The following is a 17,288-nucleotide window of genomic DNA, read 5'->3' as shown; positions in this document are numbered from 1 at the left end:
AGGGAGCATATATAAAGTAAATAGTATTGGTCCAAGTACAGAACCTTGTGGAACTCCATGACTAACTTTAGTATTTATGGAGGATTCATCGTTAACATGTACAAACTGACAACGATCTGATAAATATGACTTAAACCAGCTTAGGGCAGTTCCTTTAATGCCAATTTGATGCTCAAGTCTCTGTAAAAGAATATTATGGTCAATGGTGTCAAATGCAGCACTAAGATCTAATAATACAAGTACAGAGACAAGTCCATTGTCTGAAGCAATCAGAAGGTCATTATTAACATTAACCAGAGCTGTCTCTGTGCTGTGATGAACTCTAAATCCTGACTGAAAATCCTCAAATAAACTATTGTTATGTAAAAAGTCACACAACTCTTTGGCGACTACTTTCTCCAGAATCTTAGAGAGGAAGGGGAGGTTAGAGATTGGTCTATAGTTGGCTAAAACCCCTGGGTCAAGAGTGGGCTTTTTAAGAAGGGGTTTAATTACAGCTACTTTAAAGGACTGTGGTACATATCCTGATAATAAAGAAAGATTAATCATATCCAGTAAAGAAGTGCCAATTAAGGGAACAACTTCTTTAAGCAGCCTAGTTGGGATCGGGTCTAATAGACAGGTTGATGGCTTCGATGAAGAAATGATTGAAGTTAACTGATGAAGATCGATAGCAGAAAAACAGTCTAAATATATATCTAAGTTTACATTGACAGAAGTCCCTGAACTTGGAGAGCCACTGATAACTGTTGATGGCAGTTGGTGATTAATTTTCTCTCTAATAGTAATAATTTTATTATAAAAGAAGCTCATGAAGTCATTGCTACTTAAGTTTATGGGGATATGTGGCTCAATAGAGCTGTGACTCTCTGTCAGCCTGGCTACAGTGCTGAAGAGGAACCTAGGGTAATTCTTATTTTCTTCTATTAGTGCTGAGTAATAGGCTCCTCTGGCATTACGGAGGGCCTTTCTATAGGTTTTAAGATTATCAAGCCAAATTGAGCGATATTCTGATCATTTGGAAGAGCGCCATTTCCTTTCAGATTTTCTAGCTATTTGTTTTAACTGGCGGGTTTGGTGGTTATACCAAGGTGCTAGTCTCCTATGTTTTAATAATTTCCTTTTTATAGGAGCGATAGAGTCTAATGTTGATCGTAGTTAGCCTGTAGCACTATCGACAAGATTATCAATTTCAGAGGGACTAAAGTCGTTATAGGACTTTGTTAAATTCAGACATGGCATTGAATTAAACACTGAAGGAATCTCCTCCTTAAATTTAGCTACAGCACTGTCAGATAGACATCTGCTGTAGGAAGTTTTGCCTAATGGCTTATAATCTAATAGTATGAATTCAAAAGTTACTAAATAATGGTCAGATAGGAAAGGATTATGTGGGAAGACTATTAAATGTTCAATATCAATGCCATATGATAAAACAAGGTCAAGAGTGTGATTAAAACAATGAGTTGGTTTATTTACACTCTGACAGAAGCCAATTGAGTCTATTAATGATATAAATGCATTACTAAGGCTGTCATTGTCAACATCCACATGAATATTAAAATCACCTACAATAATTACTTTATCTGATTTAAGGACTAAACTTGAAAAAAACTCTGAGAATTCTGATATAAAATCAGAGTACGGTCCAGGAGCGCGGTACACTATAACAAATAGAACTGGCTGCAGTGTTTTCCAGTTTGGGTGAGAAAGACTAAGAACAAGGCTTTCAAATGAATTATAATTTAGTTTAGGTTTAGGGTCCATTAAAACGCTCGAATCATATATGGCTGCCACTCCACCTCCTCGGCCAGTGCCTCGAGGAATGTGAGTATTAATATGACTGGGGGGTGGATTCATTTAGGCTAACATACTCCTCGTGGGACAACCAGGTCTCAGTAAGACAAAGTAAATCAATATCATAATCTGATATTAATTCATTCACTAAAACAGCTTTAGAGGACAGAGACCTGATATTTAACAGCCCACATTTCATTCTCTTATTTTGTGCTACTGAGGAGTTGGTTTTAATTTTTATTAGATTTTTATGTTGAACTCCTCTTGTTTTTATTTCTTTAAATAATTTAGGTGGTCGGGGGACAGACACAGTCTCTATGGGGTTTTGGGTGGGTGACTGTTCTAAAGAAAGAGCAGAGAAGTGTGTAAGACAGCAGCTCTGCTTCCTGGTCCCAACTCTGGACTGTCAGGTTTTAGAGATAAACTTCGCCATATTTCTAGATAAGAGAGCCGCTCCATCCAAAGTGGGATGGATGCCGTCTCTCCTAATCAGACCAGGTTTTCCCCAAAAAGGCTTCCAGTTATCAATGAAGCCCACATCGTTTGCTGGACACCACCTCGACAGCCAGCGGTGGAATGACGACATGCGGCTATACATGTCATCACTGGTCACATTAATGCATGTTACTAACTTCACTTCTTCCCCGGAGTTCTTGTGCTTTCTCGTCTCGCAGGTTCTTGTTGATCCTGGTGGAGCCTCCTGCCATGGTCCTGCTAGATTGCCATTGCCAATACTGTTGTTGCTGTGCACCTGTCTGTCTCTCTGTCTCTCTGTCTCTCTCTGTCTCTCTCTCTCTCTCTCTCTCTCTCTCTCTCACCCCAACTGGTCGAGACAGACGACCACCCACCTAGAGCCGGAGGATCTGTCCTAGGTTTCTGCCTTTTAACAGGCAGTGTTTCCTTGCCCTTGTCTCCAAGGTCTTGCTCATGGTGGTACTGTTGGGTCTCTGTAATTAATGTTTTAAAGAGTTCGGTCTAGACCTGCTCTATTTGAAAAGTGTCCTGAGATAACTTCTGTTATGAATTGGCGCTATACGAATAAAATTGAATTGAATTGAATTGAATTGAACTTCTTCCCCGGAGTTCTTGTGCTTTCTCGTCTCGCAGGTTCCCATGGATCCTGGTGGAGCCTCCTGCCATGGTCCTGCTTGACTTGCCATTGCTAATATCACTGATATTATTGTTATTATTATTATAAGTATTATTATAGCTACGGTTACTGTTGTTTCTGTTGTCACTGCTCATTGTCCCCCATCGTTGCTGTTGTCGTCATCGTCTTCTTCATGTTCATCATCATCAGTCACTACTATTAGTGTAGTTGTTGCTACTGTTGTTGCTGTGCACCTATCTGTCTGTCTCTCTCTGTCTGTCTGTCTGTCTGTCTCTCTCTCTCTCTCTCTCTCTGTCTCTCTGTCTGTCTGTCTTGAGATAACTTCTGTTATTAATTGGTGCTATACTGATTTTTAAGGTTGAACTGCTTTATTCTGTGATTTTTAAGGTGGAACTGCTTTATTCAGTGTGTTTAGTAGTTTTAATCAGCGGGTCTGTTTGTGTTGGAGAGGAGGAGACCTCTGTGGATCATTGGGCTCCCGGTAGAAACCTCCTGAACCATGAACACTGAAGGAATCCTAACCCCATTATATATATATATATATATATATATTATACTGTTATACAATCTGTACACTGACGACTTTATATTGTATCAAAGAGTCTTTACTTCACTGTTCAAATCAAAAGATAGAATGTGAGATACTGTAAGTAATCAATAATTAATCAATCAGTGACATCATGTGACTGCTGCATGTGTTTGTGATGTCATCAGTCAGTAACTGTAAATTACAGTGAATTGAATGGGACCTGAACGCAGCACCGACTGCAGAGGGGATATGATTGATCAGTGAGTCAATAATCAAGCAATCATTTATGATCATCAATAACTGGATGTGAGAGTGAAGCTGCTGTAGCTCCTCCCTTTGTACTGATGATGAACTGTAGCTCTGCATCATCTGCATCATCTTCTTCATCATCTTCATCAGCTCCCTGCTCACCTGTCAAACTGCTGCAGGTAAACAACGGAAGTCAGCCTCTACCTTTCACAATAAAGCGCAGAGTTATTTTAACCAGCGTTATTTTGATTTAAAACAATCATCCACTTTATGAGATATTATAATTGTTTTATTATTATTATTGATTCTATTATTATTGATTATATTATTAATAATTATTAATATTGTTATTAGTCAACAAAAACATAAAAATAATTATAAAGAAAACTAACCAATGACTTCACGTATCAACAGTAGGTCGTTGATAATAACTGATCCCTTTTAGAGGACTGAGGTCAGATAATAAAAGGATCAATATAAATATTGATTATAATTTATTTATAATCAATAAAGTTTGTTATTTATTTATAGTTCAGAAATATCTGAATTCAAACTGTTAATGATGAATACAAAGATTATAAAGACAAAGAAATCTATCAACATGTTTCTAATACAGTTATTGATTATATTAGTTATAATTTCTTTCAAAATGTTTTTTTATTCTGATTCATATTGATTATAATCAATATTGATGATGATGAACTGATCGACCTCCTCTTTTTATTTTGTAACTGTTGAGGTCATTGATAAGTTATTGGTGTTATTGATCTGATAGTTTTCAGAAGTAAAAGACAATAAAGACAAACTCCAGATGTTTTAATGTCCAGCGGGCTTGCCAGCTTTTATTGTTAAGGTCCTTACCGGATGTGTGTGTGTGTGTGTGTGTGTGTGTGTGTGTGTGTGTGTGTTGGTCCGTCCCTGCAGCGGAGGAGAGAAGAGGAGGAAGAGGAGGACAGCGGAGCTGAAGGTCACAGCAGCATCATCATCATCGATATCAATATCTGAGGGATTATCGATCAGCTGATCGGATCCATCAGCTGCACGAGGACCGCGTGAGACAGGAGGAGGGAGACAGCTGCTGCATCTCTGCCTGTCTCACTGCCGCCTGTCTGTCTGACTGAGTGTCCACCAGCAGCTCGTCCACCTGCCTGTCTCTCGCTACCTGTCTGTCTACCATGGGGAACCGGGGTATGGAGGACCTGATCCCGCTGGTGAACCAGCTCCAGGACGCGTTCGGCTCCATCGGTCAGAACTCGGACCTGGACCTGCCGCAGATCGCGGTGGTGGGCGGGCAGAGCGCCGGGAAGAGCTCGGTGCTGGAGAACTTCGTGGGCAAGTGAGTCCCTGTCTGTCTGTCTGTCTGTCTGCCTGCCTGTCTCACTGTCTATATTTCTGCCTGTCTGAACCGAACCGAACCGAACCGAGCCGAGCCGAGCCGGTCCTCCTGTAGCTGTAAAGCCGCTGTCAGATGGAGCCGTCCGGCTGACTGCAGGCCGGCTGACCCGCTGAATAAATGGATATCAATATAATATAATAATAATAATAATAATAATATAATTATAATGTTGTAGAATATTAACCGGTTTAGTTTCTGTGGATGTTGTGGTTAAAGCTCCAGTCAATCAAATTAAAAGAATGATAATAATAATAATAATAATAATAAGAATATATCTATAGGTTTGTGTTCATTAGTGTTTAATCAGCTGATAATAAGAATCACTGTGTTTGTTACAATGAGACGTTTTTATCTACAGAGGGAGCGGCTCCTCTTCTGGTGGAGTCCGCCATGTTGGACCTCCATGTTTCTACAGGAGCCCAGAACAGACAAACTCTGGATCTATAGAGACTTTACTGTAGTTTTATTTTATTATTATATTATTATATACGATACATAATATATATCAGGACTCTAACAGAGACATCAGACCAGTAAAGGAGCCCTGAATCTGATTTATTATAATTTACAGTAAAGATCAATAACTGTGAAATCCAGCTGCTGGATCAGGATCCTCCTGAAGACCGTCATTTAATGCCGAGAACCCCCCACAGATCACAGATTGTTGGGCCCCTGGAGGTTTGGGACTCCGGGACCCTTAATCAGATCTACAGCTTCCTGTTCTGATCTGTAACGAGCTCTGTGATTGGTGGAAGATCCTTCAGACAAAACTCAGGGCAAATAAAAACATGATTAAAACATTAATATTATATATATATATGTTTTATTCATATTAATTTATTAATGTTTTGTTGATTAATAAAACGTATAAATGTGTTGTTAATATGAATGTTAATAATAATATTATCTTATTTTATGAATATTAATATTAATACAACATGTTAATGTTAATATATTAATATTAATAAAACATTAATATTCCACCAAATCATTGAGACAGTTCTGAGCTCAAAGATATCAATGAATCAATCAGTTATCAGCTGTCTGTATGCTGGATCAATACTGTACATTCACACACACACACACACACACACACACACACACACACACACACACACACACACACACTGTGCTGCTGGAAGCTGATTGGCTGAATATATTTATCTTGATCTTCACCCTGAGGATGAGGAGGTTCACTCTGTCTGATTGGTCCTGTCAGTCACATGACTCAGCAGCATCACATGACAATAACAGAGAGAGTCTGTGTGTGTGTGTGTGTGTGTGTGTGTGTGTGTGTGTGTGTGTGTGTGTGTGTGTGTGTGTGTGTGTGGACAGCTGCAGTGTGATTCCCTGCAGTCACACACACACACACACACACACACACACACACACACTCTGTGAGGATGTCGTGACAATGTTTCTCCTCGCGCTGCAGAAACTAACGTAACATAACGTAACGTAACGTAAAATAATATAATATAATATAATATAATATAATGTAACATAATATAACATAATATAACATAATATAATATAATATAATATAATATAACAAGGCTGGATTACTGCAACTTTTTATTATCAGGTTGCCCCAATAAGTCCATTAAAACGCTCCAATTAATTCAGAACGCTGCAGCACGAGTACTGACAGGAACTAGAAAAAGAGATCACATCTCTCCTGTACTAGCTTCTCTGCACTGGCTCCCTGTAAAATGTAGAATAGAATTTAAAATCCTCCTCCTCACCTATAAAGCTCTTCATGGTCAGGCCCCTTCATATCTTAAAGAGCTCATAGTACCCTATTACCCCTCTAGAACACTACGTTCTCTGAATGCTGGGCTACTTGTGGTTCCTATAGTCTCTAAAAGTAGAACAGGAGCCAGAGCCTTCAGTTACCAAGCTCCTCTCCTGTGGAACCAGCTTCCAGTTGTGGTTCTGGAGGCAGACACCCTCACCACTTTCAAGAGTAGGCTTAAGACATTCCTCTTTGATAAAGCTTATAGTTAGGGCTGGATCAGGTGAGTCCTGAACCATCCCTTAGTTATGCTGCTATAGGCCTAGACTATCGGGGGATTTCCCATGGTGCACTGAGCTCCTCTCTTCCTCTCTCTCTCTTTCTGCACTCATTCATGTTCCATTAATGCATGTTACTAACTTCACTTCTTCCCCGGAGTTCTTGTGCTTTCTCGTCTCGCAGGTTGTTATCGATCCTGGTGGAGCCTCCTGCCATGGTCCTGCTTGACTGCCATTGCCAATACTGTTGTTGCTGTGCACCTGTCTGTCTGTCTGTCTGTCTGTCTGTCTCTCTCTCTCTCTCTCTCTCTCTCTCTCACCCCAACTGGTCGAGACAGATGACCACCCACCTAGAGCCGGAGGATCTGTCCTAGGTTTCTGCCTTTTAACAGGCAGTGTTTCCTTGCCCTTGTCTCCAAGGTCTTGCTCATGGTGGTACTGTTGGGTCTCTGTAATTAATGTTATAAAGAGTTCGGTCTAGACCTGCTCTATTTGAAAAGTGTCCTGAGATGTCTTCTGTTATGAATTGGCGCTATACAAATAAAATTGAACTGAATTGAATTGAACATAACATTATAATAGAATAGAATAGAATATAACATAACATAACATTATATAATATAACATAATATAATATAATATAACATAACATAATGTAATATAATATAATATAACATTATATAATATAATATAACATGACATAACATAATATAATATAACATAATATAATGTAATATAATATAATATAACATTATATAATATAATATAACATGACATAACATAATATAATATAATATAACATTATATAATATAATATAACATGACATAACATAATATAATATAATATAATATAACATTATATAATATAATATAACATGACATAACATAATATAATATAATATAATATAATATAATATAACATAATATAATATAATATAATGTAATATAATATAATATAACATAACATAATTCCATATACAATTAAAAATGGCTGACTTCCTGTTGGGTCCAAGAGGCTTTTGAAGCAGCATCACAGCGGTATGGCACCGAGTGACATCTTCATCACACACAATCATCATCATCATCATCATCATCATCAAGAACTTAACAATATCTCAATCAATGTTTCTCCTCCTCCTCCTCCTCCTCTCTCAGAGACTTCCTCCCTCGGGGTTCAGGTATAGTGACTCGGCGCCCTCTGGTGCTGCAGCTCATCAACTGTCCAACAGGTGAGACTGTTTCCTGTCTGTGTCTTAGGAGCAAGAGCGGCTCAGTCCATGTACTGCTGAATCAATCAGAGTGATTGATTGTGATTGATTGTGATTGGTTGAACTAAAAGAGTCTGATTAACACTGTGAACCTGATCATGTGACTGATTATTGATTATTGATGATCAGAGTACGCGGAGTTCCTGCACTGTAAAGGGAAGAAGTTCACAGACTTTGATGAAGTTCGTCAGGAGATTGAAGCTGAAACTGATCGAATCACCGGACAGAACAAAGGGATCAGCCCGGTGCCGATCAACCTGAGGGTATACTCCCCAAACGGTAACACACTTTTATTTTGAAACACCCATCACCTGACGTTTATATGTGTGAAACTTTGTTTATTACGTTAGAAACTTCATAAATCTCAATGTGTGTCGACCTGTTTGTGCTGTCAGTGCTCAACCTGACTCTGGTGGATCTTCCCGGGATGACGAAGGTCCCGGTGGGCGACCAGCCGGCCGACATCGAGCACCAGATCAGAGAAATGCTCATGCAGTTCGTTACCAAGGACAACTGCCTCCTATTGGCCGTCTCCCCCGCCAACTCTGACCTCGCCAACTCTGACGCTCTGAAGATTGCCAAAGAGGTCGACCCGCAAGGTCAGAATCCTCTTCACCTTTGGGAACAGGAGCACAGGGTTCAAACAGACCCATAACCACCACAAAGACCCAAAGCCACCACATAGACCAAAAACCACCACATAGACCCAAAACCACCACATAGACCAAAAACCACCACAAAGACCCAAACTGCCACACAGACCCAAAACCGCCACAAAGACCCAAACCCACCACATAGACCCAAAACCACCACATAGACCTAAAACCACCACATAGACCCAAAACTGCCACATAGACCTAAAACCACCACAGATACTTAAAATGATGACATAGAGACCCAAAACCACCACAGAAATTATGAGTGGTGGGGGTCCACTGTCTTTGGTTGGTTTGAATAAAGCTTTTTGAATGTGTGTTCAGGTCTGAGGACCATCGGTGTGATCACCAAACTGGATCTGATGGACGAAGGAACTGACGCCAGAGACATCCTTGAGAACAAGCTGCTGCCGCTGCGTAGAGGTAGAGATGCTTTATACAGCTCATCAGACAGACAATATTTATTTAAATTTATAATTTAATAATAATAATTTAAACTTTATTATGAGACACAATAACCAGGTCTCTCATTTCCTGGTCTGACCTCTGATCCAGAACCTGCAGCCATGTGTTGAAGGGTTTGTTCTGACCCTCCAGATTTGTGTGGCTTTATATTAAACTGATGCATGTTGAGTTATACATTTAGATCAATAAACTATTACAAACAAACAGTTCAATTGACGAGAGCCTCAAAGAACTCTGGGAAAATTCAAGGAGCCTTGCTAGTTGGTTCCTGGAGGAACCTTCAATACAAGTGTTCTTTTTTATTGATGTTTAAATTAACTGGTGTGACATTCACTTGTAGTAGAAAATCCCAGCTCTCAAATCTTCATTGACCTTTTAACCATAAATTATTTTAATGCAATGAAGGTTCAACATCTACAGCAGGAGAATGTAACAGGAAACTACAATGTTACCCAGAGTTCACAGGGATTGGTCGAATCTGTGCTGCGATCACTTCCTGGACGAACCGATCAATAACTGCACAGAATAATTGATTGGAGATATTTCAACTTGGAGCCAATTAAACTGCAGGATGAATCATCAGGACATAAAGCTGGACTACTATGATACAGGACCCTGGGTTGATCCCTGAGCAGTGAGGTAGAGAGCTGGGGCCTCATGTACTAAGACTTGCGTGGATTTCCTACTAGAATGTGGCGTACACTGAAAGAGTGAAAGTTCCGTACGCACAAAAAAAATCAGATGTATCAAAATGTGCGTACGCAGAATCCCACACACATTGTCTTTGTACATCTCAATGAAATTGAGCGCAAATGGACGCGCACAACGCTCCACCCTGTCCCCTCCCTCAAATACACCAATTTGAATATGCTAATTGGTATAAATAGGCCTAGATAGTGCTGTCTTTAGGAAAATGGCAAAAGCCAGGAAAAAATAAACTTTACGGAGCACATCAGTCCGCACTTTATTGTTAACTGTTAAATAAAAATGCCAAGAGGCTGAAGATATTCTACTTATCCTCCATACGCAGTAGAGGACTGCGCGCTGCAGTAAATAACCCCTTAACACAAATAATCTGCAAATGATTTTAAATTGTGTAATGGCTTGATTGATTGTAAATAATAATGACTTTCGCATGCAGTGCAACTGTCCCGAGAGCAACTGTCAGTTTCGGCTATGCAATTTCGATGCATCACTTGTCAGTGTCGCCAATTGACAACCGACATAAGCCAAAAATATGTGCGTACGCCAGCAATGAAGCTGCCGTGGAGGACCGCACATTCTCACGTTCATTTCACTTTTAGTACATCCAAACGTGAATGTGAAAAATGGCGTATGCACGAATTTTGTGCATATCCAACGTTAGTACATGAGGCCCCTGGAGTCCTAGTAACAGACCCTGATCTGGTTCAGGTTACATCGGGGTGGTGAACCGCAGTCAGAAAGACATCGACGGGAAGAAAGACATCAACGCTGCCCTGCAGGCCGAGAGGAAGTTCTTCCTGTCGCACCCGTCGTACCGACACCTGGCTGACCGCATGGGCACCGCCATCCTGCAGAAAGTCCTCAACCAGGTAAGGAAGTCCTTTCAGGTCAGGTTCTCTGCTTCTTCCATAACAGTAGTAACAAAGCCTTTCTCCATTGCCCATAGCAACTGACCAACCACATCCGGGACACATTGCCGGGGTTACGCAGCAAACTGCAGAGCCAGCTGCTGTCCATCGAGAAGGAGGTAGAGGAGTACAAGAACTTCAGACCGGACGACCCGGGACGCAAAACCAAGGCCCTGCTTCAGTCAGTATACTCCAGATATACACATAATACTGCGAGTACTAATATAAGTAACTAATATTTAATATATACAGTAATATACAGTAATACACAGTAATATATACAGTAATATACACAGTAATCATACAGTAATATACAGTAATACAAGGTAATATATAAAGTAATATACACAGTAATATATACAGTAATATACAGTAATACACAGTAATATATAAAGTAATATACACAGTAATATATACAGTAATATAAAGTAATACACAGTAATATATACAGTAATATACACAGTAATATATACAGTAATATAAAGTAATACACAGTAATATATACAGTAATACACAGTAATATATGCAGTAATAATACAGTAATATACACAGTAATATATACAGTAATATAAAGTAATACACAGTAATATATACAGTAATATATATTAATAATACAGTAATATATACAGTAATATATACAGTAATATACAGTAATATACAGTAATACAATAATGATACAATAATATATACAGTAATATACACAGTAATAAATACAGTAATATATACAGTGATACACAGTAATATACACAGTAATATACAGTAATATATACACAGTAACATACAGTAATATATACAGTGATATACAGTAATACATGCAGTAATAATACAGTAATATACAGTAATACACAGTAATATGAAGTAATATACACAGTGATATACAGTAATATATACAGTGATATATACAGTAATATACAGTTATATATACACAGAAATATATACACAGAAATATATACACAGTAATATACAGTAATAATACACAGTCATATACAGTAATATATACAGTGATATATACAGTAATATACAGTAATATATACACAGAAATATATACACAGTAATATACAGTAATAATACACAGTAATATACAGTAATATACACAGTCATATACAGTAATATACACAGTCATATATGCAGTAATATACAGCAATATATACAGTGATATATACAGTAATATATACAGTGATATATACAGTAATATACAGTAATATATTTACAGTAATATATACAGTAATAACACAGTAATATACAGTAATATACACAGTAATATATACAGTAATAATACAGTAATACACAGTAATATACAGTTATATATACAGTGATATATACAGTAATATATACAGTAATAATACAGTAATACACAGTAATAATAAACAGTAATATCTACAGTAATACACAGTCATATATACAGTAATATACAGTTATAATACAGTAATATGCAGTAATATATACACAGTAATATATATATACAGTAATGATACAGTAATATATACATAGTAATACACAGTAATACACAGTAATATACACAGTAATATACAGTAATACACAGTAATATATACACAGTAATATACAGTAATACACAGTAATATATACATAGTAATACACAGTAATATATACACAGTAATATACAGTAATACACAGTAATATATACATAGTAATACACAGTAATATATACACTGTAATATACAGTAATATACAATAATATATACATAGTAATACACAGTAATATACAGTAATATATACACAGTAATATACACACAGTAATATACAGTAATACACAGTAATATATACATAGTAATACACAGTAATATACAGTAATATATACACAGTAATATACACACAGTAATATACAGTAATACACAGTAATATATACATAGTAATACACAGTAATATATACACTGTAATATACAGTAATATACAATAATAATACACAGTGATATATACACAGTAACACATAGTAATACACAGTAATATACAATAATAATACACAGTAATATATACACAGTAATACACAGTAATATATATACAGTAATACACAGTAATATATACAGTAATATACAGTAATATACAGTGATATACACAGTTATATATACAGTAACAATACAGTAATATATACAGTAATATACAGTAATAATACAGTAATACAAAGTAATACACAGTAATATATGCAGTAATATTACAGTAATACAAAGAAATACACAGTAATATATACAGTAATAATACAGTAATACACAGTAATATACAGTAATATAAGGTAATACACAGTAATATATACAGTAATATATACAGTACAAATACAGTAATATACACAGTAATATATACAGTGATATACACAGTAATATATACAGTAAAAATACAGTAATACACAGTAATATATACAGTAATATATACAGTGATATATACAGTAATACACAGTAATAATACACAGTAATACACAGTCATATATACCGTAATATACTGTTATAATACAGTAATATGCAGTAATATATACACAGTAATATATATATACAGTAATGATACAGTAATATACACAGTAATATACAGTAATACACAGTAATATACACAGTAATATACAGTAATATACAGTAATATATACATAGTAATACACAGTAATATACAGTAATACACAGTAATATATACACAGTAATATACAGTAATATATACATAGTAGTACACAGTAATATATACACTGTAATATACAGTAATATATATATAGTAATACACAGTAATACACAGTAATATATACACAGTAATATGCAGTAATATACAGTAATTTATACATAGTAATACACAGTAATATACAGTAATACACAGTAATACAAAGTAATATATACACAGTAATATACAGTAATACACAGTAATATACAACAATAATACACAGTAATATATACACAGTAATATATACACAGTAATATATACACAGTAATATACAGTAATACACAGTAAAATATACATAGTAATACACAGTAATATACAATAATAATACACAGTAATATATACACAGTAATACACAGTAATGTATGTAATACACAGTAATATATACACAGTAATACACAATAATAATACACAGTAATATATACACAGTAATACACAGTAATATATTTACAGTAATATACAGTTATACATACATTAATAATACACAGTAAGATAGAGTAATACACAGTAATATATACACAGTAGTACACAGTAATGTATGTAATACACAGTAATATATACACAGTACTATACAGTAATAATACACAGTAATACACAGTAATATATACACAGTAATATACAATAATAATACACAGTAATATATACACAGTAATACACAGTAATATATTTACAGTAATATACAGTAATAATAAAAAATAGTAAAAGTAATATAAGTAATAATACACAATGCAGTAATATATCGTTAACAGTAATATATTTACAAATATAAGTTATATATACAGTAATAATACACAGTAAGATAGAGTAATACACAGTAATATACAGTAATAATACACAGTAATTGCAGTAATATATACACAGTAATACACAGTAATATATTTACAGTAATATACAGTTATATATACAGTAATAATACACAGTAAGATAGAGTAATACACAGTAATATACAGTAATAATACACAGTAATTGCAGTAATATATACACAGTAATATATACACAGTAATATACAGTAATATATTTACAGTAATACATACAGTAATATATTTACAGTAATACACAGTAATATACAGTAATAATACAGTTATATATACAGTAATATATACAGTAATAATACAGTAATATACACATTAATACACAGTAATATACAGTAATATATACAGTAATAATACAGTAATATACACAGTAATACACAGTAATATACAGTAATATATACAGTAATAATACAGTAATAATACAGTAATATACACAGTAATATATATACAGTAATACACAGTAATAATACAGTAATATACAGTAATACACAGTAATATACAGTAATATGAAGTAATAATACAGTAATAATACAGTATTATATACAGTAATAATACAGTAATACACATATATGGTGTGTGTGTGTCTGTGTGTGTGTCTGTGTGTTTGTCTGTGTGTGTGTGTGTGTGTGTGTGTGTGTGTGTGTGTGTGTGTGTGTGGTAGGATGGTGCAGCAGTTCGCGGTGGACTTTGAGAAGCGGATCGAAGGATCTGGAGATCAGGTGGAAACCTACGAGCTGTCAGGAGGAGCGAAGATCAACCGAATCTTCCATGAACGCTTCCCCTTCGAACTGGTCAAGGTACCCCACACACACACACACACACACACACACACACACACACACACACACACACACACACACACACACACACACACACACACACACACACACACACACACACACACACACACACACACACACACACACACACACACACACACACACACACACACAGACACACACTTATGATGGTTGAACTAATAAAGCTAAATGGGACGCAGCCGCTGTTGTGATAATATATATTAAAGCTGAGGTATAAATGTGTCTGTTGTCGGTCTGACATAGGCTACCATCAGGGGACACAGTACAGAGTAAAACTCAGTTAACTGGGTCACAACCTGTCCTCACTTAGACAAACACTGATTTTTGGGTCTGTGATTCAGGCTAGGGTTCGGTGGTTAGGGTTCTGTGGTTGGGGTCTGTGGTTAGGGGTCTGTGGTTAGGGGTCTGTGGTTTGGGTTCTGTGGTTAGGGGTCTGTGGTTTGGGTCTGTGGTTTGGGTTCTGTGGTTCAGGTTAGGGTTCTGTGGTTAGGGTTCTGTGGTTGGGGTCTGTGGTTTGGGGTCTGTGGTTAGGGGTCTGTGGTTAGGGGTCTGTGGTTTGGGTTCTGTGGTTCAGGTTAGGGTTCTGTGGTAAGGGGTCTGGGTTAACATCAGATTATTGATGAGTAATAATCAGTTGCTATTACGACTGCAGTTTCACATTTACAACAGCAGGTGGCAGCGTTCCATTTAGATGTCACCTTACTGATCACAGCTGCAAGGGTTATACAATATAATATATTTAATATATATAATATAATATAATGTAATATAGACATATAATCAATGATGAGTGTGGCTGTGTTTTAGTAAGTATTCAGATGTCCCCATACGTCACATAAGTAAATATATGTGTGTGTCTTCAGTTGGAGAGCGACGAGAAAACTCTTCGTAAAGAAATCAGCTACGCAATCAAAAACATCCACGGGATCAGGTGACCTACTGTGTGTGTGTGTGTGTACTGTGTGTGTATGTGTGTGTGTGTACTGTGTGTGTATGTGTGTGTGTGTACTGTGTGTACTGTGTGTGTGTGTGTGTGTGTGTGTGTTTGTGTGTGTGTACTGTGTGTACTGTGTGTGTGTGTGTGTGTGTGTGTACTGTGTGTGTACTGTGTGTACTGTTTGTGTACTGTGTGTGTGTACTGTGTGTGTGTGTGTGTGTGTGTGTGTGTACTGTGTGTACTGTGTGTGTGTGTGTGTGTGTGTGTGTGTGTACTGTGTGTACTGTGTGTACTGTGTGTGTACTGTGTGTGTGTACTGTGTGTGTGTGTGTGTGTGTGTGTGTGTGTGTGAGCGTGTGTTTGTGTGTACTGTGTGTGTGTGTGTGTGTACTGTGTGTGTGAGCGTGTGTTTGCTTGTCCTGTGTGTGTGTACTGTGTGTACTTTTCTTGCAGTACCTGACAGTAACTCACCTGTGTTACAGTAACTCACCTGTACTCACCTGTGTTACAGGACGGGTCTGTTTACTCCTGATATGGCGTTTGAGACGATTGTGAAGCGTCTGATCGCTCAGATCAAAGAACCGTGTCAGAAATGTGTCGACATGGTGATCAGTGAGCTCGTCAACACCGTCAGGCAGTGTACGCAGAAGGTATGCTAATAATACTGCTAATAATACTGCTAATAATACTAATAATAATACTGCTAATAATAATACTAATACTGCTAATAACACTGCTAATAATACTGCTAATAATACTGCTAATAATACTGCTAATAATACTGCTAATACTGCTAATAACACTGCTAATAATACTAATAATAATACTGCTAATAATACTGCTAATAATACTGCTAATACTGCTAATAACACTGCTCATAATACTGCTAATAATACTGCTAATAATAATACTGCTAATAACACTGCTAATAATACTGCTAATAATACTGCTAATAATAATACTGCTAATAAT

General features: G+C 36.5%; 1 protein-coding gene across 4 annotated transcripts in view; it reads left to right on the top strand.

Moving 5' to 3' along the window:
- The first annotated feature begins 4,577 nt into the window (after positions 1 to 4,577).
- Positions 4,578 to 17,288, top strand: part of dnm1b (dynamin 1b) — a 21,523-nt gene continuing 8,812 nt past the window's right edge. For all 4 annotated transcript variants that reach the window (XM_051394688.1, XM_051394687.1, XM_051394686.1 and 1 more), the window contains exons 1-10: positions 4,578 to 5,022; positions 8,251 to 8,324; positions 8,493 to 8,642; positions 8,759 to 8,962; positions 9,344 to 9,442; positions 10,898 to 11,058; positions 11,136 to 11,278; positions 15,220 to 15,355; positions 16,243 to 16,310; positions 16,828 to 16,966. In XM_051394688.1, the coding sequence (XP_051250648.1) occupies positions 4,862 to 5,022; positions 8,251 to 8,324; positions 8,493 to 8,642; positions 8,759 to 8,962; positions 9,344 to 9,442; positions 10,898 to 11,058; positions 11,136 to 11,278; positions 15,220 to 15,355; positions 16,243 to 16,310; positions 16,828 to 16,966 (1,335 nt within the window). In that variant the 5' untranslated portion in view covers positions 4,578 to 4,861. The remainder of the gene's footprint in view (positions 5,023 to 8,250; positions 8,325 to 8,492; positions 8,643 to 8,758; positions 8,963 to 9,343; positions 9,443 to 10,897; positions 11,059 to 11,135; positions 11,279 to 15,219; positions 15,356 to 16,242; positions 16,311 to 16,827; positions 16,967 to 17,288) is intronic.

Source organism: Dicentrarchus labrax, unplaced genomic scaffold, assembly GCF_905237075.1.
Source record: "Dicentrarchus labrax unplaced genomic scaffold, dlabrax2021, whole genome shotgun sequence".
NCBI classification, from domain to species: Eukaryota; Metazoa; Chordata; class Actinopteri; family Moronidae; genus Dicentrarchus; species Dicentrarchus labrax.
Note: the sequence above shows the minus strand (reverse complement) of the source record. Positions and strands in the feature narration are given on the sequence as shown.